Raw genomic sequence first — 24,496 nt, 5'->3', positions numbered from 1 at the left:
ATAAAAACAATAAATTTATTAATTAACAACAGGATAAAATCAGCTTGACATAACACCAATAACAAAGTGAGAAGCAGTCACATAAGCGGAGTCGCTACAGAGCCAGAGACTGAGATAACCTCCCCCCAATACAAGTATCTGCCAATCAAGGCACGGCTAGTTAAACTATAAATGCACGGCATACGATAGGAGAACACCATAGGTCTGATCTCATAAGTAGAAACATCAAATATATAAGTAATCTAAACCTTACTTAGGTGTATACACTCATCCTACATTGATCAGATGCCGGTTAGCTAGCCCAGGCTACATAGGTGGTAAGAAGCAAAATAGTTATAATACCTGCAGTCATGTTGTATAGCCGAAGAGAGAGGGGGGTCACACAGCCCAGAGTGCACCTCGACGCGCGTTTCGCCGGACAGCCGGCTTCGTCAGGAGGTGGAATCCAAGTGCTGTCTCTGTCTTTTTATAGTGGACTTATTATCCTAGATCCCCGGCATGTGTGGAAAACGCCGCAACGACGTCATGATGGGACGCCGCCGAGAGAGATGGCGCTCAGTGCGCGCGTCATCCGGTCACATGCCCGGGTCACATGACCCGGCACGTAACCAAGACGACGCGTCGCAACAGTAGACCGCCCTCCCACAGCGGCGGCACAGCGCATGCACGTCGTGCGCCCACACACAAACCGGCAGGATGTAAGTCTCGCAGCGCTAGCGTCTGTATTGCCACAGTTACAGCATATCTACTGCTCAGAAATCAGGGGCAAATATGCAAACGCCCCAATAAATATACAACCACATCCCAAATATATTATTCAAATTAACACAGCCCACCAAAAAGACCAAAATACAAACAAAAGCATAATCATAAAACAATGTGGGATACCTAGGTAACGGCAACCTCTCATAGGAGTAGAGAGGTGTGTACATCCTACAGAATGTACCAACAACAGAAGAAGACATGTTTAAATTCTGTCCAGTCTTAGTGCGTCTGATGATCATAAGTATATCTTCATCATTGTTGCACGTGTAGAGAAAAAATGTTCACCTCCAGAGAAGTACTGTAACTGATGAAGTAAACATCATCCACCAGATATGCCAATGGTCGATGGTCGCCGTTACTATACTAGGATAAAATGCAAATGATAATTAACAAACATAAAACAACCCACATGAACATAATAAACAATGATAAAAATACCAAAAAAGGTAGAGCATAAACAAACAATAATACATACAACAGAGACAACCTAAAATTCGCGCTACCCTAAAAAGGATTTAAAGCTAACATATTCATTAAGACCCTTGGGGGCAACCGTATCCAGATCCACCATCCATCTGGTTTCTTTTTTAAGTAGCTCTTTTTTGTAATTGCCACCTCTGATCCCCAGCTGGACACGATCTATACCTCTAAATTTAAGCCATTTGGGATTACTATTGTGGTGTATCCTAAAATGTTTAGGTATTGTTTTTAACATGTTTATGTCCACCACTTGAGCTCCATTTTTTATATCTCGTACGTGTTCAAGAACACGCACACGTAATTCCCGTGTTGTCATTCCAATGTAGATTAAGCCGCATGCACATTTAGCATAATATACTACATCAGGTCGGCCCATCAGGTCGGCCCATCGTATCGGGGATAGGTAGTTTGACTGAAGGTGTATGTAGATTTATTGATTTTTACCTCCAACAATGTGTTGAGACATTACCTTCATTTATCCGCGATACGACTGACATTTTGAACCGCCTTAATGGTGTACAACTAGAGGACAACATGTATCTTGTAACATGTGATGTTGAGTCTTTATACACATCTATAGGGCATGACCATGGGATCACGGCGTGTAGTTTCTTTTTGAGCATGGCTAATTTAGATGAAGATTTGGGTTCTTTTATTTTAGAACTGTTACATTTTTCTTTAACACATAATTTTTTTGTCTTTAAGGACCGCTATTTCCTACAGCTCCAGGGAACAGCGATGGGGGCGACTTGTGCGCCCTCATACGCTAACCTTTTCCTGGGGCTGTGGGAAAGGGAAGTAGTCAACAACACCGAGGGTATTGACGCCGTGGTCTCATGGTCTCGCTATATAGATGATGTTTTGTTTATATGGCAGGGGTCTGAGTCTTCCCTCATTTTGTTTCTCAATAGGCTTAATGATAACCAACTGAACATTAATTTGACATGGAAATATAGCAAATATACAGTTGAGTTTTTGGATGTCATTCTTAACAAAGATGACAGAGGATTCGTCACTACCAACGTTTTTCGTAAGTCTACTGCTACTAACGCATTATTACATGCTAAGTCATCACATCACCCTCAAACTTTTCGCTCCGTGCCTATTAGCCAATTCCTCCGCATTAGACGGATCTGCTCAGATGATGAGACTTTTGAACAGCAAGCGAAAATATTGAAAAGTAATCTTCAGCAGAGGGGTTATAATCATAGAACCATACGAGCTGGCTACAGGAGGGCGAAATTTACAGCTAGAGACACACTTTTGGCTCAGTCCAGACACGAGCTGTCCAAGAAAAGCCCTATGAACCAGCCCGTGCGGTTCATAACCACGTTTAATTCGGAATGGAAAGAGATATCAGGTATCCTTAAGAAATATTGGCCTGTGTTGTTGGCAGATGAGGACGTTGAACCACACATCTCTCACCACCCGTCAATTACCTGGCGTAGATCTAAAAATCTTAAAGATCTGCTGACTAGAAGCCACTATGTGGCTCCGCACAGGCCAATTTTCTCGACATCAGTGGGTCTAAAATGGGGGTCGTTCCAGTGTGGAGGGTGTTCAGCGTGCAAATTTATGGAAAGAACCTTCTCATTTGCAAATAGTGATTCCACCAAAACCTTTTCTATTATGCATTATATCAACTGCAAAACTGAGAATGTAGTATATTATGCTAAATGTGCATGCGGCTTAATCTACATTGGAATGACAACACGGGAATTACGTGTGCGTGTTCTTGAACACGTACGAGATATAAAAAATGGAGCTCAAGTGGTGGACATAAACATGTTAAAAACAATACCTAAACATTTTAGGATACACCACAATAGTAATCCCAAATGGCTTAAATTTAGAGGTATAGATCGTGTCCAGCTGGGGATCAGAGGTGGCAATTACAAAAAAGAGCTACTTAAAAAAGAAACCAGATGGATGGTGGATCTGGATACGGTTGCCCCCAAGGGTCTTAATGAATATGTTAGCTTTAAATCCTTTTTAGGGTAGCGCGAATTTTAGGTTGTCTCTGTTGTATGTATTATTGTTTGTTTATGCTCTACCTTTTTTGGTATTTTTATCATTGTTTATTATGTTCATGTGGGTTGTTTTATGTTTGTTAATTATCATTTGCATTTTATCCTAGTATAGTAACGGCGACCATCGACCATTGGCATATCTGGTGGATGATGTTTACTTCATCAGTTACAGTACTTCTCTGGAGGTGAACATTTTTTCTCTACACGTGCAACAATGATGAAGATATACTTATGATCATCAGACGCACTAAGACTGGACAGAATTTAAACATGTCTTCTTCTGTTGTTGGTACATTCTGTAGGATGTACACACCTCTCTACTCCTATGAGAGGTTGCCGTTACCTAGGTATCCCACATTGTTTTATGATTATGCTTTTGTTTGTATTTTGGTCTTTTTGGTGGGCTGTGTTAATTTGAATAATATATTTGGGATGTGGTTGTATATTTATTGGGGCGTTTGCATATTTGCCCCTGATTTCTGAGCAGTAGATATGCTGTAACTGTGGCAATACAGACGCTAGCGCTGCGAGACTTACATCCTGCCGGTTTGTGTGTGGGCGCACGACGTGCATGCGCTGTGCCGCCGCTGTGGGAGGGCGGTCTACTGTTGCGACGCGTCGTCTTGGTTACGTGCCGGGTCATGTGACCCGGGCATGTGACCGGATGACGCGCGCACTGAGCGCCATCTCTCTCGGCGGCGTCCCATCATGACGTCGTTGCGGCGTTTTCCACACATGCCGGGGATCTAGGATAATAAGTCCACTATAAAAAGACAGAGACAGCACTTGGATTCCACCTCCTGACGAAGCCGGCTGTCCGGCGAAACGCGCGTCGAGGTGCACTCTGGGCTGTGTGACCCCCCTCTCTCTTCGGCTATACAATATGACTGCAGGTATTATAACTATTTTGCTTCTTACCACCTATGTAGCCTGGGCTAGCTAACCGGCATCTGATCAATGTAGGATGAGTGTATACACCTAAGTAAGGTTTAGATTACTTATATATTTGATGTTTCTACTTATGAGATCAGACCTATGGTGTTCTCCTATCGTATGCCGTGCATTTATAGTTTAACTAGCCGTGCCTTGATTGGCAGATACTTGTATTGGGGGGAGGTTATCTCAGTCTCTGGCTCTGTAGCGACTCCGCTTATGTGACTGCTTCTCACTTTGTTATTGGTGTTATGTCAAGCTGATTTTATCCTGTTGTTAATTAATAAATTTATTGTTTTTATGGCTATATTTACCCTTGATCCAGTCTCTTCATTTTTTTCTCTTTCTAAGTTCCTTAGGGGGTCTACTTTCCAAAATGGTGTCACTTGTGGGGGGTTTCAATGTTTAGGCACATCAGTGGCTCTCCAAACGCAACATGGCGTCCCATCTCAATTCCTGTCAATTTTGCATTGAAAAGTCAAATAGCGCTCCTTCCCTTCCGAGCTCTCCCATGCGCCCAAACAGTGGTTTACTGCCACATATGGGGTATCAGCGTACTCAGGACAAATTGGACAACAACTTTTTGGGTCCAATTTCTCCTGTTACCCTTGGTAAAATAAAACAAATTGGAGCTGAAGTAAATTTTTTGTGTAAAAAAGTTAAATGTTCATTTTTATTTAAACATTCCAAAAATTCCTATTAAACACCTGAAGGGTTAATAAACTTCTTGAATGTGGTTTTGAGCACCTTGAGGGGTGCAGTTTTTAGAATGGTGTCACACTTGGGCATTTTCTATCATATAGACCCCTCAAAATGACTTCAAATGAGACGTGGTCCCTAAAAAAAAATGGTGTTGTAAAAATGAGAAATTGCTGGTCAACTTTTAACCCTTATAACTCCCTAACAAAAAAAAAAATTGGTTCCAAAATTATGCTGATGTAAAGGAGACATGTGGGAAATGTTACTTATTAAGTATTTTGTGTGACATATCTCTGTGATTTAATTGCATAAAAATTCAAAGTTTGAAAATTGCGAAATTTTCAAAATTTTCGCCAAATTTCCGTTTTTTTCACAAATAAACGCAGGTACTATCAAAGAAATTTTACCACTATCATGAAGTACAATATGTCACGAGAAAACAATGTCAGAATCACCAGGATCCGTTGAAGCGTTTCGGAGTTATAACCTCATAAAGGGACAGTGGTCAGAATTGTAAAAATTGGCCTGGTCATTGACGTGCAAACCACCCTTGGGGGTAAAGGGGTTAAGCTCTCAGCCAACCCCAGATCATGAAAAATGGAGACGCTACCAGTATCGGAAAATGGCGCAATTTTTTTTTTTTTAGCAAAGTTTGGATTTTTTTTTCACCACTTAGGTAAAAAATAACCTAGACATGTTAGGTGTCTATGAACTCGTAGTGACCTGGGGAATCATAATGTCAGTTTTAGCATTTAGTGAACCTAGCAAAAAAGCCAAACAAAAAACAAGTGTGGGACTGCACTTTTTTTGCAATTTCACTGCACTTGGAATTTTTTCCCCGTTTTCTAGTACACGACATGCTAAAACCAATGATGTCGTTCAAAAGTACAACTCGTCCCGCAAAAGATACGCCCTCAAATGGCCAAATTGACGGAAAAATAAAAAACTTATGGCTCTGGGAAGGAGGGGAGTGAAAAACGAACACGGAAAAATGGAAAATCCCCCGGTCATGAAGGGGTTATACATAATGAGATGTAGCGCTAGATGTTTCAATACTTCTCACTATGCGAATAATGGTGTAAAATGTATTTATCTTTCACACTTTTTTGGGGACCAAAATACACAATACAACGGCAACCTGACAAACCGGCTTCAAAATATCTTTTTTTTTTTAACCACGTCTTGCCCGTTCGATGGCTATGCCGCCTTGTACATGTGACTACGCTCTGTATAATTCAGGCGTTTCTGTGCAGCGGCGCCCTGTGCAAATGTGAACAGAGCCTGAGCCGTCGTGTCGAAGGCTCGGAGTGTGCAGCCCTATGCTCTTCTATGGGAGCTGTGCTCCTGTGTATGTCTGCACAGTACAGAGCTGTGCTCGCTGTGCTGTTATGGCCGCTCCTCTCATTGCTCCACATTTCTCTGCTGCTCATATAATTGCACACATTGATCGCCCGTGCTCAGCCTTCTATCTGCTCTCTGAGGTGGAGAGTCACAGCTGCAGCGCACACTCCGCTGATGACCGTCCGTGCACTGCTCGGTAGGAGGAGGCCGGCTGCTCCAGCCTCACACAGGGACGAAGAACCAAAGACTGAGTGCGAGGAGATAGCCTGATGTAGGCGGAGGAAAGACTACAGTTCCCGCCATGCATTGCTGCTCCCTGGTCACGTGGTGTTGCAGGCGGCTGTATAACCAGCATGTGCTGTGGTAATGCTGCCCCCTACCTGCAGCAGTGTTACCTGTATGCTCTTTTTGACTTCCTCATTTCTCCTCTGTCACGTGGCTCTGTAGCAGCACTGTCTTCCCCATATATACCCGCCTGTAGCTACAGTTATTGCACTGGGACAGTACTTCCTGCTGGGAATGCATTAGATGTCTGCCTTCCTCTATAAGGCTGCATTACTGTCACCATTTCCCAAGTGTTCAGGAGACACAAGCCCTGAAGAAAGTGTTATTATCTCCATAATGAACGTTTTATGACAGCAGGTTCTGAGGAAGAAGAAGACCCCAAACTGCTTAGTTCACCATGACCCCCTTCATCATCCTCATATGTCTTCTGTGTCATGCTGCCACGTCGTCTGATCCCCCCAATTTCATCCTGATCTTCGCTGATGACCTTGGCTATGGTGACCTGGGGTGCTATGGACACCCTACTTCCCATACTCCTAATCTTGACATTATGGCGGCCAGAGGACTGCGCTTCACAGATTTCTACTCCGCCGCCGCTGTGTGCTCACCGTCCAGGTAATATGATGTCCTCCGGGGATGGTTGATGTCACTAGGTCATAGTATGGTGGCATTGCTCTGCAGAGTTGTCCAGGCTTGGGACAAAAGTCTGCAGTCTCTGAATTTGACTGCAGTCTAATTGTACAGTGTGCACACAGTCAGGATTCCCCGGTGCGAGCGGTGGTGATGTGATTGTAGAACTTCTCTCCGTTCACTTGTATTGTACTCGGACGAGTCTATACGGCACGTGACGCCCAAGTAGTCAGATAACACCGTCACTCACACTGGAAAATGACAACGTGCACACTGTCACGATTCAGCAGTCACCTAGAGTGACTCCAGAGACTTTGTCCCAAGCTGGACAATCTCTTTAATAGCTGATTATTTTTGATTTTCTGATTTTTGTGGCCTATGCCTATTTGCATCTATGAAGGAGGTGGAATCGAGCCAGTAGAAAACGTATGTGACTTACTAAAATGACGCATTATATTTTATTTATTACAATTGTGTCTAGGGAGAAATTACAGAAAGTGTTTTTCATACAGAGAAACCGCAGCAGTGTCCTAATTATACTATAGCTGGATAACACATGCCACAGTTTTATTTGTATCACTGGTGCTTTTATTTGTTTCACCTACTAACTGCATGATGTCCACCAATCGCTACAAGTACATATAAAGACTGGCAAGGTTACTACTACTAGGTGGCGCACCTGATTCGTGGATCCACTTTGCCCAGAGGCGTAGCTAGGGTTTTGGTTGGGGGGAGGGGGGGTAGAACCTCAGCAGATGACCGAGCTGTTACTGAAGATAATCTCTATGCAAAGACCAACATGGATATTACCGTCATATGGTCAGTGGTAGATACCAATCCTACAGAACATAGATTACAGCACAGTTACAGATAATGACTTACCGCTGACGTTCTTTCTGATGGAATCGTTCACTTTTCACGTCTTTTCCATCTGGCCCAGACCGACATGACAACTTCTTCCAGCCAGAACTTGCCTGCAGAGAATACAACAAAGACACATTTCACTTCTCATATTCAAGCCATCGCCATCTATTCCCAAGCTGCCCAGACTGCTCATCCTGCTGATATCCCAATACTGAGCCACTGCTGCCCTATTACTGCACCTGATACCCAATAGTGAGCCGCTGCTGCCGTATGTTTCCCTATTACTGCACCTGATACCCAATAGTGAGCCGCTGCTGCCGTATGTGACCGTATTACTGCACCTGCTGTGTGGTTCTCTGTGCCCTCTAAATTCTAAAGTAACCCTCTATAATATAGTAATGCCAGGTGCAAGTTCCCTAGAAAACTGTGCCCATATTTTGCCCCCTAGAAAATAATAATGCCCTTTGTGCCCCTTTGATAGTCACAGTAACCTTAGTCCCCCTATAACAATAAGTGCCCACTTTACATTTAATAATGTCTGTCCCCTGTACCGCTCCCCTATACACAGTATGATGCTCTCTTATACACAGTATAATGCCCCCTCACTGTATAGTACCACCCACACAGTATACTGACCCCTTAGTAGCCTCCAAACTGTTTGATGGCTCCAACACTGCATGATAGCCCCTTCACTGTAATCCCCACACTGTACGATGGCCCCCTCACTGTAATCTGCACACTGTATGATGCCCCTCCAGATAGCTTCCATATAGTATAATGCACCAGATAGTCCTAAATGTAGTATAATGCACTCCCCCTAAGCCTCCATATAGTATAATACGTTCCCCATAAGCCTCCAAATAATATAAAGCACTCCCCATAGGCCTACTATATATTGTATAATGCAACCCCCATAGGCAGACTCTATAGCACAAGGCAGCCCCCATAGGCAAACTCTATATTGTATAATGCATCCCCCATAGGCAGACTCTACAGCACAAGGCAGCACCCATAGGCAGACTCTGTAGTGTAAGGCAGCACCCAATAGGCATACCCTGTCGTATAAAGCAGCACCCCCATAGGCAGACCCTGTAGTATAAGGCAGCACCCCACAGGCAGACCCTGTAGTATAAGGAAGCACCCCTGTAGTATAAGGAAGCTGCAACCCATAATGAGGTCCTGGTTAAAGGGGGACTTTAACTACCCGGATATTAACTGGGAAACAGAAACCTGTGAAACCCATAAAGGCAACAGGTTTCTGCTAATAACCAAGAAAAATTATCTTTCACAATTGGTGCAGAATCCAACCAGAGGAGCAGCACTTTTAGACCTAATACTATCTAATAGACCTGACAGAATAACAAATCTGCAGGTGGTCGGGCATCTAGGAAATAGCGACCACAATATTGTACAGTTTCACCTGTCTTTCACTAGGGGGACTTGTCAGGGAGTCACAAAAACACTGAACTTTAGGAAGGCAAAGTTTGACCAGCTTAGAGATGCCCTTAATCTGGTAGACTGGGACAATATCCTCAGAAATAAGAATACAGATAATAAATGGGAAATGTTTAAGAACATCCTAAATAGGCACTGTAAGCTGTTTATACCTTGTGGGAATAAAAGGACTAGAAATAGGAAAAACCCAATGTGGCTAAACAAAGAAGTAAGACAGGCAATTAACAGTAAAAAGAAAGCATTTGCACTACTAAAGCAGGATGGCACCATTGAAGCTCTAAAAAACTATAGGGAGAAAAATACTTTATCTAAAAAACTAATTAAAGCTGCCAAAAGGAAACAGAGAAGCACATTGCTAAGGAGAGTAAAACTAATCCCAAACTGTTCTTCAACTATATCAATAGTAAAAGAATAAAAACTGAAAATGTAGGCCCCTTAAAAAATAGTGAGGAAAGAATGGTTGTAGATGACGAGGAAAAAGCTGACATATTAAACACCTTCTTCTCCACGGTATTCACGGTGGAAAATGAAATGCTAGGTGAAATCCCAAGAAACAATGAAAACCCTATATTAAGGGTCACCAATCTAACCCAAGAAGAGGTGCGAAACCGGCTAAATAAGATTAAAATAGATAAATCTCCGGGTCCGGATGGCATACACCCACGAGTACTAAGAGAACTAAGTAATGTAATAGATAAACCATTATTTCTTATTTTTAGGGACTCTATAGCGACAGGGTCTGTTCCGCAGGATTGGCGCATAGCAAATGTGGTGCCAATATTCAAAAAGGGCTCTAAAAGTGAACCCGGAAATTATAGGCCAGTAAGTCTAACCTCTATTGTTGGTAAAATATTTGAAGGGTTTCTGAGGGATGTTATTCTGGATTATCTCAATGAGAATAACTGTTTAACTCCATATCAGCATGGGTTTATGAGAAATCGCTCCTGTCAAACCAATCTAATCAGTTTTTATGAAGAGGTAAGCTATAGGCTGGACCACGGTGAGTCATTGGACGTGATATATCTCGATTTTTCCAAAGCGTTTGATACAGTGCCGCACAAGAGGTTTGTACACAAAATGAGAATGCTTGGTCTGGGGGAAAATGTGTGTAAATGGGTTAATAACTGGCTTAGTGATAGAAAGCAGAGGGTGGTTATAAATGGTATAGTCTCTAACTGGGTCGCTGTGACCAGTGGGGTACCGCAGGGGTCAGTATTGGGACCTGTTCTCTTCAACATATTCATTAATGATCTGGTAGAAGGTTTACACAGTAAAATATCGATATTTGCAGATGATACAAAACTATGTAAAGCAGTTAATACAAGAGAAGATAGTATTCTGCTACAGATGGATCTGGATAAGTTGGAAACTTGGGCTGAAAGGTGGCAGATGAGGTTTAACAATGATAAATGTAAGGTTATACACATGGGAAGAAGGAATCAATATCACCATTACACACTGAATGGGAAACCACTGGGTAAATCTGACAGGGAGAAGGACTTGGGGATCCTAGTTAATGATAAACTTACCTGGAGCAGCCAGTGCCAGGCAGCAGCTGCCAAGGCAAACAGGATCATGGGGTGCATTAAAAGAGGTCTGGATACACATGATGAGAGCATTATACTGCCTCTGTACAAATCCCTAGTTAGACCGCACATGGAGTACTGTGTCCAGTTTTGGGCACCGGTGCTCAGGAAGGATATAATGGAACTAGAGAGAGTACAAAGGAGGGCAACAAAATTAATAAAGGGGATGGAAGAACTACAATACCCAGATAGATTAGCGAAATTAGGTTTATTTAGTCTAGAAAAAAGACGACTGAGGGGCGATCCAATAACCATGTATCTATATATATAATTGCCTAAGGGTTTTTCCGTCTGTCTGTCTGTCTGTCTGTCTGTCCTGGAAATCTGTCTGTCTGTCTGTCCTAGCGGCCTCGACCAATCAGCAACGGGCACAGCGACGATGATGTCATAAAGGACGTAGACATCTCACGTTTCTGATTCAGCGACGGGCACAGTATCGACGTAGATGTCATAATAGTTGCCATGGCGATGAAGATGTCATAAAGGTTGCCTCGACCAATCAGCGACGGGCACAGTGTGCCGCTAATTCTGGAATCATCATTGTCCATATACTACGGGGACATGCATATTCTAGAATACCCGATGCGTTAGAATCGGGCCACAATCTAGTAAGTATATAAGGGGACAATACAAATATCTCGCTGAGGATCTGTTTATACCAAGGAAGGTGACGGGCACAAGGGGGCATTCTTTGCGTCTGGAGGAGAGAAGGTTTTTCCACCAACATAGAAGAGGATTCTTTACTGTTAGGGCAGTGAGAATCTGGAATTGCTTGCCTGAGGAGGTGGTGATGGCGAACTCAGTCGAGGGGTTCAAGAGAGGCCTGGATGTCTTCCTGGAGCAGAACAATATTGTATCATACAATTAGGTTCTGTAGAAGGACGTAGATCTGGGGATTTATTATGATGGAATATAGGCTGAACTGGATGGACAAATGTCTTTTTTCGGCCTTACTAACTATGTTACTATGTTATAGGCAGACCCTGTAGTATAAGGCAGCACCCCACAGGCAGACCCTGTAGTATAAGACTGCACCCCCATAGGCAGACCCTGTAGTATAAGGCAGCACCCCATAGGCAGACCCTGTAGTATAAGACAGACCCCCATAGGCAGACCATGTAGTATAAGGCAGCACCCCCACAAGAAGACTCTGTAGTATAAGACAGCACCCCCATAGACAGACCCTGTAGTATAAGGCAGCACCCCCATAGGCAGACCCTGTAGTATAAGGCAGCACCCCTATAGGCATACCCTGTAGTATAAGGCAGCATCCCCCCCACACAGTCAGACCCTGGAGTGTAAGGCAGCCCACACAAAAATAAATACCTTGCTTCCTCCGCAGCTCTGAGCTCCCGCTCATCTCCTGACAGCGGGCGCCTGTTAGTGACGTAATCTTGCCCCCTGTCAGTGGGAGAATGATGGGAGAAGGAGCGTAGCGCTCCTCCCATCAATGTGATCAGCTGTATCAGCTAAATGCCAGTACAGCCGACCTTGCGATGACGGGCCCCATAGCGGCCAGGCGGCAGAGCAGTGAGATCGTTTCTCCCTGCTCTGCCGCAGAATGTAACTGTATCGGTGTGCTACTGACTGTGCCACAGACCAGACTTACCCTGGAGGGGTGTGACTAAGCAGCTACCTAGGTGTTAGCTGGAGCCTCTAGTGGTGAGGATAGACGTTTGCAGCAGGTCGCTGCCAGGTACCACTCCAGGGAGCTGTCCGACATTAGCCGCTGACCCCAAAGGTACAGAGACGTCACTTCAGATAGTCAGAAAAAGCAGGACTGCCTCATGAGACAAGTTCACATAGGACAGCCACTGTGACAGGTTCTCCTTGGGCAGACAGGGCAGCCACAGGGATAAGTTCACAATGCTGGCCTGGGTATTAAGCTCCCAGGATTGCAGACAGGTACTGCCAAGTGGTCACAGGAAACAAGGGCTAACTATGGCAGACTAGCGGGAACATGGGAATCTGGGCACTAACCGACTAGGGAAGGAGGACCTGGCAACATACAGTTACCACCAACCACCTAACAGAACTATAGGGGTTGCTCAGGCACCTGCCAGTAGTGGAGGATGCCTTATATACAAGACGTCTCCCTGCTGGGAGCATTTACCATGTGCCGCACTACACCTTTAAGAACAGGGGAGAGTGCATGCTGCCGTGGCACAGTGCTGCGTGCACAGAGGAAGAAGGAGGCAGGAAAAGGAGCATGCTGGGGATAGTGCCACGGGCCGGGGCAGTGAGTAAGCCGGCGTCTCCGTATGGTGGCAGAATGGGACATCATGCAGGGTCACCGGGCATAACGCTTCACAAGGATTATTATATTAACTCGATGGTTGCCCGATTCTAACGCATCGGGTATTCTAGAATATGCATGTCCACGTACTATATTGCCCAGCCACGTAGTATATTGCCCAGCCACGTAGTATATTGCCCAGCCACGTAGTATATTGCCCATTGATGTAGTATATTGCCTAGCCACGTAGTATATTGCCCAGCCACGTAGTATATTGCCCAGCCACGTAGTATATTGCCCAGCCACGTAGTATATTGCCCAGTGATGTAGTATATTGCCTAGCCACGTAGTATATTGCCCAGCCACGTAGTATATTGCCCAGTGATGTAGTATATTGCCTAGCCATGTAGTATATTGCCCAGCCACGTAGTATATTGCCCAGCCACGTAGTATATTGCCCAGTGATGTAGTATATTGCCTAGCCACGTAGTATATTGCCCAGCCACGTAGTATATTGCCCAGTGATGTAGTATATTGCCTAGCCACGTAGTATATTGCCCAGCCACTTAGTATATTGCCCAGCCACGTAGTATATTGCCCAGCCACGTAGTATATTGCCCAGCCACGTAGTATATTGCCCAGCAATGTAGTATATTGCCCAGCGACGTAGTATATTGCCCAGTCACGTATTGCCCAGCCACATAGTATATAGCACAGCCGACGTAGTACGGTATATTGTCCAGTCACGTAGTATATTGCCCAGCCACGTAGTATATTAGCCAGTCACGTAGTATATTGCCCAGCAAAGAGCCACGTAGTATAGAAAATTAAAAAAATATATATATATACTCACCTATAGCCCGTTGAAGTCCTGCTATACTTACCCTCTGCCGCCTTTCTCGCTCCTCGCCACGCTCCCGGGACCGCTCCATTGCAAGCGGCAGCTTGCGGTCCCGTGCCAGGGCTGGTGTGAGCAGGACCTATGATGATGTCACGGTCACATGACCGTGACGTCACGGCAGGTCCTTGTCGCACACCAGCCCTGGGACGGGAGCGGAAGCTGCCGCTTGCAATGGAGCGGTCTTGGGAGCGTGGAGAGGAGCGAGAAAGGCGGCGGAGGGTGAGTATAGCAGGTTTTTTGTTTTTTTAATTATTTTTAACACATATTTTTACTACTGATGCTGCATAGGCGGGCGGGCAGTGAGTGCAGGGGAGTAGGGGAGGGACTAATCGGACTGTGGCCGTCGCTGATTGGTCGCGGCAGCCATGACAGGCAGCTGCCGAGACCAATCAGCGAACGAATAACCGTGACAGAAGGACAGACGGTAAGTACCCCTTACACAATTTATGTATATAGATAATAGATGGTGGCCCGATTCTAACGCATCGGGTTATAGAATATGTATTTATGTATGTATATAGCAGCCACATAGTATATAGCACAGGCCGCGTAGTATATAGGAGCCATGTAGTATATAGCAGACAAATACTACGTGGCCTGTGCTATATACTATGTGGCTGCTATATACATGCATATTGTAGAATACCCGATGCCTTAATACAGGCCACGCAATATATAACAGTGGCCACGCAGTATATAGCACAGCCACGTACTATATAACAGCCCACGCAGTATATAGCAGCCACGCAGTATAGAACACAGGCGATGTAGTATATAACACAGGCCACGCAGTGTATAACACTGGCCACGTAATATATAGCACAGCCCACGCAGTATATAGCAGCCATGTAGTATATAACACTGCCCACGCACTATATAACAGTGGCCACGTAATATATAGCACAGCCCACGGAGTATATCACAGCCCACATAGTATATAACACTGCCTATGTAGTATATAGCAGCCACGCAGTATCTAACACACGTAGTATACAGCAGTGTGGCACCATATCCCTGTTAAAAAAAGAATTAAAATAATTATACACTCACCCCTGGGATCCAGCGAAGCTCCGGCGATACACACGCGGCTGCCGCCATCTTCCGTTCCCAGGATGCATTGCGAAATAACCCAGATGACTTGGTCTCGTGAGACCGCTAAGTCTTCTGGGTAATTTCGCAATGCATCGCCGGGAATGGAAGATGGCAGCAGGAGCGTGCGGCTCGGAGGACTACGAAGGGTGAGAATAGCAGGTTTTTTTGTTATTTTTTTACTATTGATGCCGCATAGGCAGCATCAATAGTAAAAAGTTGGGGACACACAGGGTTAATAGCAGCGGTTACGGAGTGTGTTACCCGCGGCATAACGCGGTCCGTTTCCCCCGGCATTAACCCTGTGTGAGCGGTGACTGGAGGGGAGTATGCGGGCGCTGGGCACTGACTGCGGGGAGTAAGGAGCGGCCATTTTCTTCCAGACTGTGCCCGTCGCTGATTGGTCGTGGCTGTTTTGCCGCGACCAATCAGCGACTTGGATTTCCATGACAGACAGAGGCCGCGACCAATGAATATCCGTGACAGAAAGACAGAACGACAGACAGAAAGACGGAAGTGACCCTTAGACAATTATATAGTAGATAAGAGTGCTGAAAAAGTGCAAGAAATGTTGATTGGTCAAGTGATGTTTAGTAGATTCCGACCAATGGAATAGATAAATACCTAACGTTTCGGCCGGACTGGCCTTCATCAAGGTTTATGTGTGAAATAGTGCACATATGAACATATTAACCATAAATACAATAATGTACAGAAATTATCAGAGATTACCAATCATAATGTCTGTTCTCGTTTTCCTGTGTCCACTGCCTTCAGCTTTCTCCCTGCTGTATTTTGCATTGTATGTTCCCTTTCTCCTTTAACCGGTACTTATTACCTGTACACACAGTGATCCATGTCCCTTTTTCTCTACAGTGACTCGTGAACCACCCTTTGAGTCCTGAATACTCAGTATTACTACTGTAAGCTTTACTTGCCTTATACCTAGGGCTTTTTGGTGACCATTTTCTGACTTCCTGCCTGAACCGCATACAAGCACTAATACTTACCGCTTGTTATATGATATTCTATTTACTTTAGCATATATCACGTTCAACTTGTAAATGCAGATTATGGTTGGTACTCTCTAATAAGGTCTACATTATTGTACATATGGTTAATATGTTCCTGTGTGCACTGTTTCACCCAAATAAACCTTGATAAAGGCCAGTGCAGCCGAAACGTTGGGTATTTATCTTTTTTCTTCGCCACGACAGCACCCACCAAGAGAGGGGATCTGCCCCTAGGAACAGGAAACCCTATGGGGAGATAAAAGGGGCTGTCCCCCTTGCTCACACAGTTGGTTTCCTGTTCCTAGGGAACCTGTGGAGAGAAGAGGATACCTGGGCTATATGCCGCTTGCGCGGTTGCTGTTGGAACGGCAGGGGCCCCAGCACCAGAAGCGGCGTTGGGAGATTCCTGTTGTCAGCTCCCCCCTCAGCTGACAGGACACCATGAGGCCACAATCCGGAGAGTCGCCCTGGCTCACGGAGAGCGCGTTATGGCTGGAGGGATTGATGCCTGTACGGGGCTGCACATGCTGGAGGAGGTAACATGGATGCGCGCAGCCACGGCGTGTTTTGCCGGAAGTGACCGACTAACTTCCGGAAGGTACCAGGGGGTTGAGGTTGCGCCTGCATACAAGCAGCGATGCCGCGCAGGCGTGCACAGTGCGGCTGTTATCCAGAAGTACTGAGTACTTCCGGGAGAAGAAGAAAAAAACGAGATCAGTTCTGGCGTTTCAGCATAAAACACCAGCGGGAAGGCCACCGGTGTGCAAGATGGCATCCCCAGAAAACGCCGCTGTACTTCCCTTGGAGGATAGAGCAATCACAGTACACAGCAGCCGCAAAAGCAGCAGTGGATGCTCTAAACAGAGCAGGTCCTCACCAAAGAGTGTAAAAGACGAAGGATCTGGACCCTGGTCCACATCACAGCCTGTGCCCTCTCTTCCACAACCGATACCATATTGACAGAAGCTTCACTGGGTGAGTGTTATTCCCACCTATTAAGCTGATAGCCCCTTTTTTCTTCTATATACCCTAGGCAAAAAAAAGCCGGAAAGTCTAAGCATAAACAATGAACCCTGTGTTCCCAGCTCCTTCCGGACAGCTACCCAAAAAGGATTTGTCATATATGCATTGAAAATACCCTACAAGAAGAGTCCTCTATAGGAACACAGGATATCAGACTAATCATTAGGGAGAATTGCAGGCCTTAAAGGGTTCAGGTAGCGTTACGGGAATAAAATCCAATAAGAAATATGACTCACTGAGATCATTCCTCGGATATTGATGATAGAGGCTCAGATTTCTCCCAAGAGTCCCATTCCTCAGAAGGAGAACAAGATACATGTTTTCCAACTGAAAATATTGACAATCTTGTCAGGTCAGTTCGAGGGACCATGGGTCTTACGGACACTAGAGATCCCAAAACCCCCCAGGACATTATGTTCGCAGGTCTATCCGAAAGAAAGACACAAACATTTCCTGTGATTACAGCAATTAATCAGTTAGTCAAAAAGGAATGGGAGAAACAAGGACAAAAAGGTCTTCCTTCAACATCCAAAAGACATTATCCCTTTGATAATCTGTCTACATGGGCAAAAGCCCCAAAGGTGGATGCGGCCATAGTGTCCACATCAAAACGATCCTTGTTACCTGTAGAGGACTCAAGTACCTTACAGGACCCGCTAGATCGTAAAGCAGATTCCCTTCTAAAAAGATCTTGGGAATCAGGTACAGGGGCATTTAAGACGGCAATATCGGCTACATGTACGGCAAGATCCATGTTAATATGGTTAAACGATCTGGAAGAAGGCATAAAAGGCGGCCTATCCAGAGATAAATTAATGTCCTCAATCCCTCTGATTAGAGGCGCCACAGCCTTCTTAGCGGACGCCTCAGCCGATTCTATACGCCTAGCGGCCAAGTTAGCAAGGCTGATCGATGCAGCACGTCGGGCTCTATGGTTAAAGGGTTGGAAGAGAGATGCACAGACCAAATCCAAGCTCTGCAGCCTACGATGCCAGGGTGAGTAACTGGTACAAAATTGGATGAGATTCTCATCAAAGCGGGTGATAGGAAGAAGGGGTTTCCTAATAATTACATACCATCCTATAGGAGAGCCTTCCAGAAACCCGCATTTAACAGGAGGAAGGACTTTAGAAACCCGGACCGCTGGGCCTACAGAGAAACCAAACTAAAAGGTGCCTTGTTCGGCAAACGTCCATTCAGATTGGAAGATAAACCACGTTAAATCTGACCTGCCGGTGGGTGGTAGACTATCCTTTTTCTGCCAGCAATGGATGGAGATAACATCCAACTCATAGGCTATTAGCCTTGTAACATCAGGCTTAAAGTTAAAATTTGCCCGTCTTCCCCCGGACACCTTCCTATTGACTTCTCTAAAATCCCAATCTCAACAGGTGGTTTTGGAGCTGGAAATAAGAAATCTATTGTCCAAACAGGTTCTAATAGAAGTTCCGGCACATCAAAGGGGAAGGAGGTTCTACTCCCCTCTATTCCTGGTATCTAAACCAGATGGTTCATATAGGACCATAATAAATCTGAAAAAATTGAATGTCTTTTTAGAAAACCAGACTTTCAAGATGGAGTCCATCCAATCAACTATAAAATTTTTGTTTCCCAGGTGCTTTGTCGGTCCTCAACCTCAAAGATACGTATTACCATCTACCAATATATCGAGCATCAACAATAACTCCACGTGGCGATCATGATGGAAGGTCAAGTTTGTCACTTCCAGCATACAGCAATGCCCTTCGGGCTGTCTGTGGCTCCCGGAGTCTTCACCAAATTGATGTCAGAGGTGATGTCATATTTGAGGTTAAAGGACACTCTTATAGTCCCATACCTGGATGACCTACTGGTGGTAGGAAATTCTGCTTCAGTGTCAGCGACGTCTAGTTAATGTAATCTCATTTTTACAGGAGTTGGGATGGTTAATCAATTGGGAAGAGTCCTGTTGTGAATTCTGCTTTTGGGCTCCCTCCGGTGGTTGTAGGTGGTAATGCAGTTGTCCCTGGCCTGCAGTCCTGGACAGGTGTATCTGCTAATTGCAATTCTGACTGGGGTATTTAGGTTTGCAGGACTCATTAGTCCTTGCCAGTTGTCAATGTTTCTTGGGAAGTGTTGGATCCCTGTCTGGCTTCTCCTGCTTAGCTGCCAATTCAGCAAAGATAAGTGTCTGTTTCTTTTTCTATGGCACACAAGCTGTGTGCTTGTTTTTTGATTGTATTCCTGCTCTGAGTGTAGGAGTCTCTGGAGTTGCAGATATACGTTCCACGTCTTTAGTTAGATGGAGGAATTTTTTGTATAATCTGCTGTGGATATTTTTGGAAGGGTTTTAATACTGACCGCACAGGACTCTGTTCTATCTTTTCCTATTTTAGCTAGAGTGGCCTCTTGTGCTAAATCCTGTTTTCTGCCTGTGTTTGTCTTTCCTCTCCTACTCACAGCCAATATTTGTGGGGGGCTGCCTATCCTTTGGGGTTCTGCTCTGAGGCAAGATAGTATTCCTATTTCCATCTATAGGGGTATCTAGTCCTCCGGCTGTGACGAGGTGTCTAGGATTTGTTAGGCACACCCCACGGCTACTTCTAGTTGCGGTGTTAAGATCAGGATTTGCGGTCAGTATAGTTACCACCTACTCCAGTGAAAGTTTTTATGCTGCTCCAAGGTCACCGGATCATAACAGAGTCCAAACTGTGCCCGGTAACCTGTCAAACATTCCTGGGCCTTCTCCTAAACTCCGTAAGTCAGAGGTGCCTCCTTCCAGAAGCAAAACAACTAACTATAATTAATAAAGTACGGTCAGTGATCAACAACCCTACAATATCCTTTAGGCAGGGCATGTCCCTTCTTGGTTCTTTTACATCATGTATTCCAGCAGTCCCATGGGCTCACTTCCATACTAGACAGCTACAGTATACCATACTGCAGGAAGAATAAAGACTACTCGGTTGTTTAGGAGTTTTTTTGTCCTTATCAGCAGAAATAATTGAATGTCTAACCTGGTGGCTAGAGCCAGACCATCTCTTACAAGGGATTCCTTGGGTTACTATTACTAAACCGTCAAAGATAATTTTCACAGATGCCAGTCCTAGAGGTTGGGGTGCTCACCTAGAAGAACAGATAGTTGAGGCAATGGTCTATTAGTGAAGCAAATGATTCTTCAAATGTAAGGGAGTTGAAGGCCATCTATCATGCCATATCTAAATTTCTTCCGCAGTTACAAGGAACACACGCAAGAGTACTATCCGACAATATGACATCCGTGGCATATATAAATCATCAAGGAGGAACAAGATCAGGAGCTCTCATGTCTATTGCGGACAAAATCCTAATAGCTGAGAAACATTTCCTATCCTTGTCATCTCTGCATGTCAGGGGAGTAGACAACTCCAAAGCAGATTTCCTCAGCCGTCGGACCTTGCACCAAGGAGAATGGGTACTCCAATAGAAATAGACCTTTTTTGCGACGAGGAGCAACAGACAAGTTGAAAAGTTTGCTTCATTACTGTATATATGACAGACAACCCGGATATTCTCGACTCCCTTTAAGTCCCATGGACATTTCATCGGGCGTATGCATTACCTCCTCCAATGATAATTCTGCCAATAGTTATCAGGAAGATAAGGACAGAAAAGGCGAATGTGATTCTAATATCAGCATTTTGGCCCAAGAGACCATGACATGGTTCTCCTGGCTCAGACCCCTGGATTTTCCCGGGAGATCAGGATCTGCTGTCTCAGGGGCCCTTCTACCACCCTCAAGTGAAGGGCTTGTGGCTGACAGCCTGGAATTTGAGAGGCAATTACTAAGACTTAGAGGTTTTTCTGAGAAACTAATTGATACCCTTTTACAAAGCAGAAAAACGGCCATCACAAAAATTTATGTAAGGGTATGGAGGAAATTTCTTAGTTTCCATTCAGCATGTCTTTCCAGAGAAGTTCCCATTCCTGCTATTTTAGAGTTCCTACAGAAGGGGCGTGAATTAGGCCTTTCAGTCAATGCTTTGAAAGTACAAATATCTGCTCCAGGGGCCTTATATAGTCACAATGTTGCAGGGGACAAATTGGTAGCTCGCTTCATTTCAGCATGTCAAAGGGCAGAGCCGGTACAGATTCCCCAGATACCTCCTTGGGATCTCAACTTAGTCTTAGAAATTTTGACAGAAGTCCCATTTGAGCCACTACACTCGGCCCCGATAAAATATGTTTCCCTCAAAACGGCCCTAATGGTGGCCCTAGTGTCAGCAAGAAGGGTAAGTGACATTCAGGCATTGTCAATAGATCCCCCCCTTCTGTCAATACTTCAAGATAAAATAGTCCTGAAAACAGACCCTTCCTACTTGCCTAAAGTATCCACTAGATTCCATAGGTCTCATGAAATTTTCCTTCCTTCTTTTTATAATAACCCCTCAAATCAGGAAGAAGAAAGATATCATACACTGGATGAGAGAAGGGCTATAATAGCTTCTTTAGATAGGACTAGCCCCTGGAGGAAGAGCAGGGCTCTCTTTGTCTCTTTCCAGGGCCACAAGAAGGGATCTGGAATCACGAAAGGCACGCTATCTCAGTGGATTCGAGACGCAATTTGTCTGGCTTACTCATCGAAAGGAGAGAACCCGCCTGAAGGTGTGAAAGCACACTCCGCTCGAGCTTAGCATCATCCTGGGCTGAAAGAGCGGATGTCACAATCGAACTAATATGTAAGGCCGCAACTTGGTCTTCACCTTCCACCTTTTACAGTCACTACAGACTGGACTTATCTTCCTCTACCGACTTAGTTTTTGGTAGATCAATTCTTAACACGGTGATCACCTCCCCCCCCCCCCCCAGGTGATTGTCTCTAGAAATCTCCCAGTGGGTGCTGTCGTGGCGAAGAGAAAAAAATGGATTACTTACCGGTAATGCTTTTTTATAGAGCCACGAGAGCACCCACTCACTTCCCTCCCTAATAGTAGTTACGCATAGTTAACTTGTAGGGGTGAATAGTTCATTTGTTTAGTTGTATAGTTAAATAAATACAGATAGAAATATTGGATAGCCTACTAAAATTGGTGGGCGGTTCCTCTCATTCTTTGTAACCCAACTGTGGGAGCGAGGGGGACCACCCCTTTTATCTCTCTATAGGGTTTCCTGTTCCTAGGGGCGGATCCCCTCTCTCGGTGGGTGCTGTCGTGGCTCTATAAAAGAGCATTACCGGTAAGTAATCCGGTTTATTCCATTGGTTGGAGACTAATAAACACCACTCGAGCAATTAGTCTTTCTTGCATCTTGTGATTTTTATATTTCTTGACCTAAGGTCATTCTTTTGGGCACAAACCATTTGCAGTTGAGCAGACCATTTCTTACTCTACTCTTATTATATTAACATTCTTACGATTTTGTCTTTACTTTCCATCTATTCAGAGCCGGTCTTCTGACAGGTCGTTTCCAGACCCGTTCTGGGGTATACCCTGGAGTGTTTTACCCCAGCTCTGTGGGGGGACTTCCTCTGAGTGAGGTTACCATTGCAGAGGTACTACAATCTCGTGGATATGTCACAGCCATGGCAGGCAAATGGCATCTGGGACTGGGACGTAATGGGACTTTCCTGCCCACACGGCAAGGATTTCAGTACTATTTGGGAGTTCCTTATTCACATGATCAGGTAAAGTAGTTTTATTGAGGTATTTGACATAGAGATGGTGCAAATTGATTTGCACAAATTGGTCCATCGGCTACGTCAGTAGTCTTTGGCAGCTGGATAGAAACTGTGAGAATCTCCAATTACCTGCTGACATCCATGGCTCTTCTTTTGATTAGCCGGCCTAAGTAATCAAATGTCACTTGTGCATTATGCAATAATGATGACATTGCACCTTTCCGGCGAACCAAAAAAAGAACCACGGATGATGGTAAGTAAGGGTGTGTCCTCACCCAGTCTTTATGCTGAGTTTTTGAAGCAGAAATGGAGTGGTACTCCAAGTTTTTTAAAAGGATTTGGAAAGTTTCTGCTCAGTTTAATCTCTAAAAATCTCACTGTGAACATAGTCTAAGAACAGTTCTCCCAGCTTGCAGCCAGAGATTACTGACGTGGCCGATAGACTTGATGGGCGAATCGATTTACACCAATTTTAATTGCAATTCATTATGAACACTTCTAAACTTTTGTCATGAGACTAGTGCCGTATTGTATAATATTTATACCTCATGTGTTTCTATAGGGTCCCTGTCAGAACTTGACATGTTTCCCACCAAACACCCTGTGCTATGGGACATGTGACTTGGGGGAGACTCTTCTTCCTGTATTCATCAATGAGAACATCTTGGAGCAACCGGTGAACTTTCCTGGACTAGTCCCTCTATATCAGGAATTCAGTAAGGCATTCATTCATAAAGCAGTGACTGAAAAGAAACCATTCTTTCTGTACTACGCTCCACATGTAAGTGTTCCAAAGCATAATAGAAAATCTATACGTTTAAAGGAATCTCAAAAACTCTGTTTACCTGCAGATATAGTGTTAATCTGCACGTGAATAGTATTTTAGATCATATCTGGCAGGCTTATTGGCTGGGCTGTAGAGTCGGAGCCCATTTTGGTGGAGTCGGAGACAAAGTTGGAGTCGGTATAAAATAGACCAACTCAGACTCCTAAAATATATAATAACTTGGGTTCAGCAGTTCAATGCAGTTTGTGGGGAATATTTTTTTCATAAGAATTTGGGAAAGTTATGAAATGTCCTATAAATGTCTGTCCTATTCGTGATCTAAGGTCTAGACTTTTAGCTGAGATGAATCTGTGCCGCATTTTTTGTTCATGATAAGTAGTGAGGCTTCTCCTCTACAGATAAGGGGAAAAATAAACACACAGGGAAGAAAAGCCTACATTCATCCCAGAATTTCCGGAGTGAACAGGAAAGCAGGATTAAAGAAGGTAAGTACTTCCTAAAGCATATCTAAACTTTCAGTAAACTGTGCATAAATCAATAGTCCAGTATATGTGGTCTCTGTATGCTTGATGTTTTAGTTTGTTTTTCCTCTTATCTCATGTTTGGAGAAATTAGCTGCTCTGATCACTTATATGCACTATACATAGAATATAAGGGGCAAAAATGTTTTCTAACATCTCAAATTCAGAAATACAGTTATATATATATATATATATATATATATATATATATATATATATATAT

At 44.4% G+C, this 24,496-nt stretch overlaps 1 protein-coding gene across 1 annotated transcript in view; it reads left to right on the top strand.

Annotated features, from left to right (window-relative positions):
- The first annotated feature begins 6,786 nt into the window (after positions 1 to 6,786).
- ARSA (arylsulfatase A) overlaps positions 6,787 to 24,496 on the top strand; it is an 87,921-nt gene continuing 70,211 nt past the window's right edge. Inside the window, 3 exon segments of the mRNA XM_069765492.1 lie at positions 6,787 to 7,148; positions 22,731 to 22,971; positions 23,528 to 23,746. Coding sequence (XP_069621593.1) covers positions 6,931 to 7,148; positions 22,731 to 22,971; positions 23,528 to 23,746 — 678 coding nt within the window. The 5' untranslated portion in view covers positions 6,787 to 6,930.

Source organism: Ranitomeya imitator, chromosome 4 (assembly GCF_032444005.1).
Source record: "Ranitomeya imitator isolate aRanImi1 chromosome 4, aRanImi1.pri, whole genome shotgun sequence".
NCBI lineage: Eukaryota > Metazoa > Chordata > Amphibia > Anura > Dendrobatidae > Ranitomeya > Ranitomeya imitator.
The sequence above is the reverse complement of the archived record's forward strand: the minus strand, read 5'-3'. Positions and strand labels throughout refer to the sequence as shown.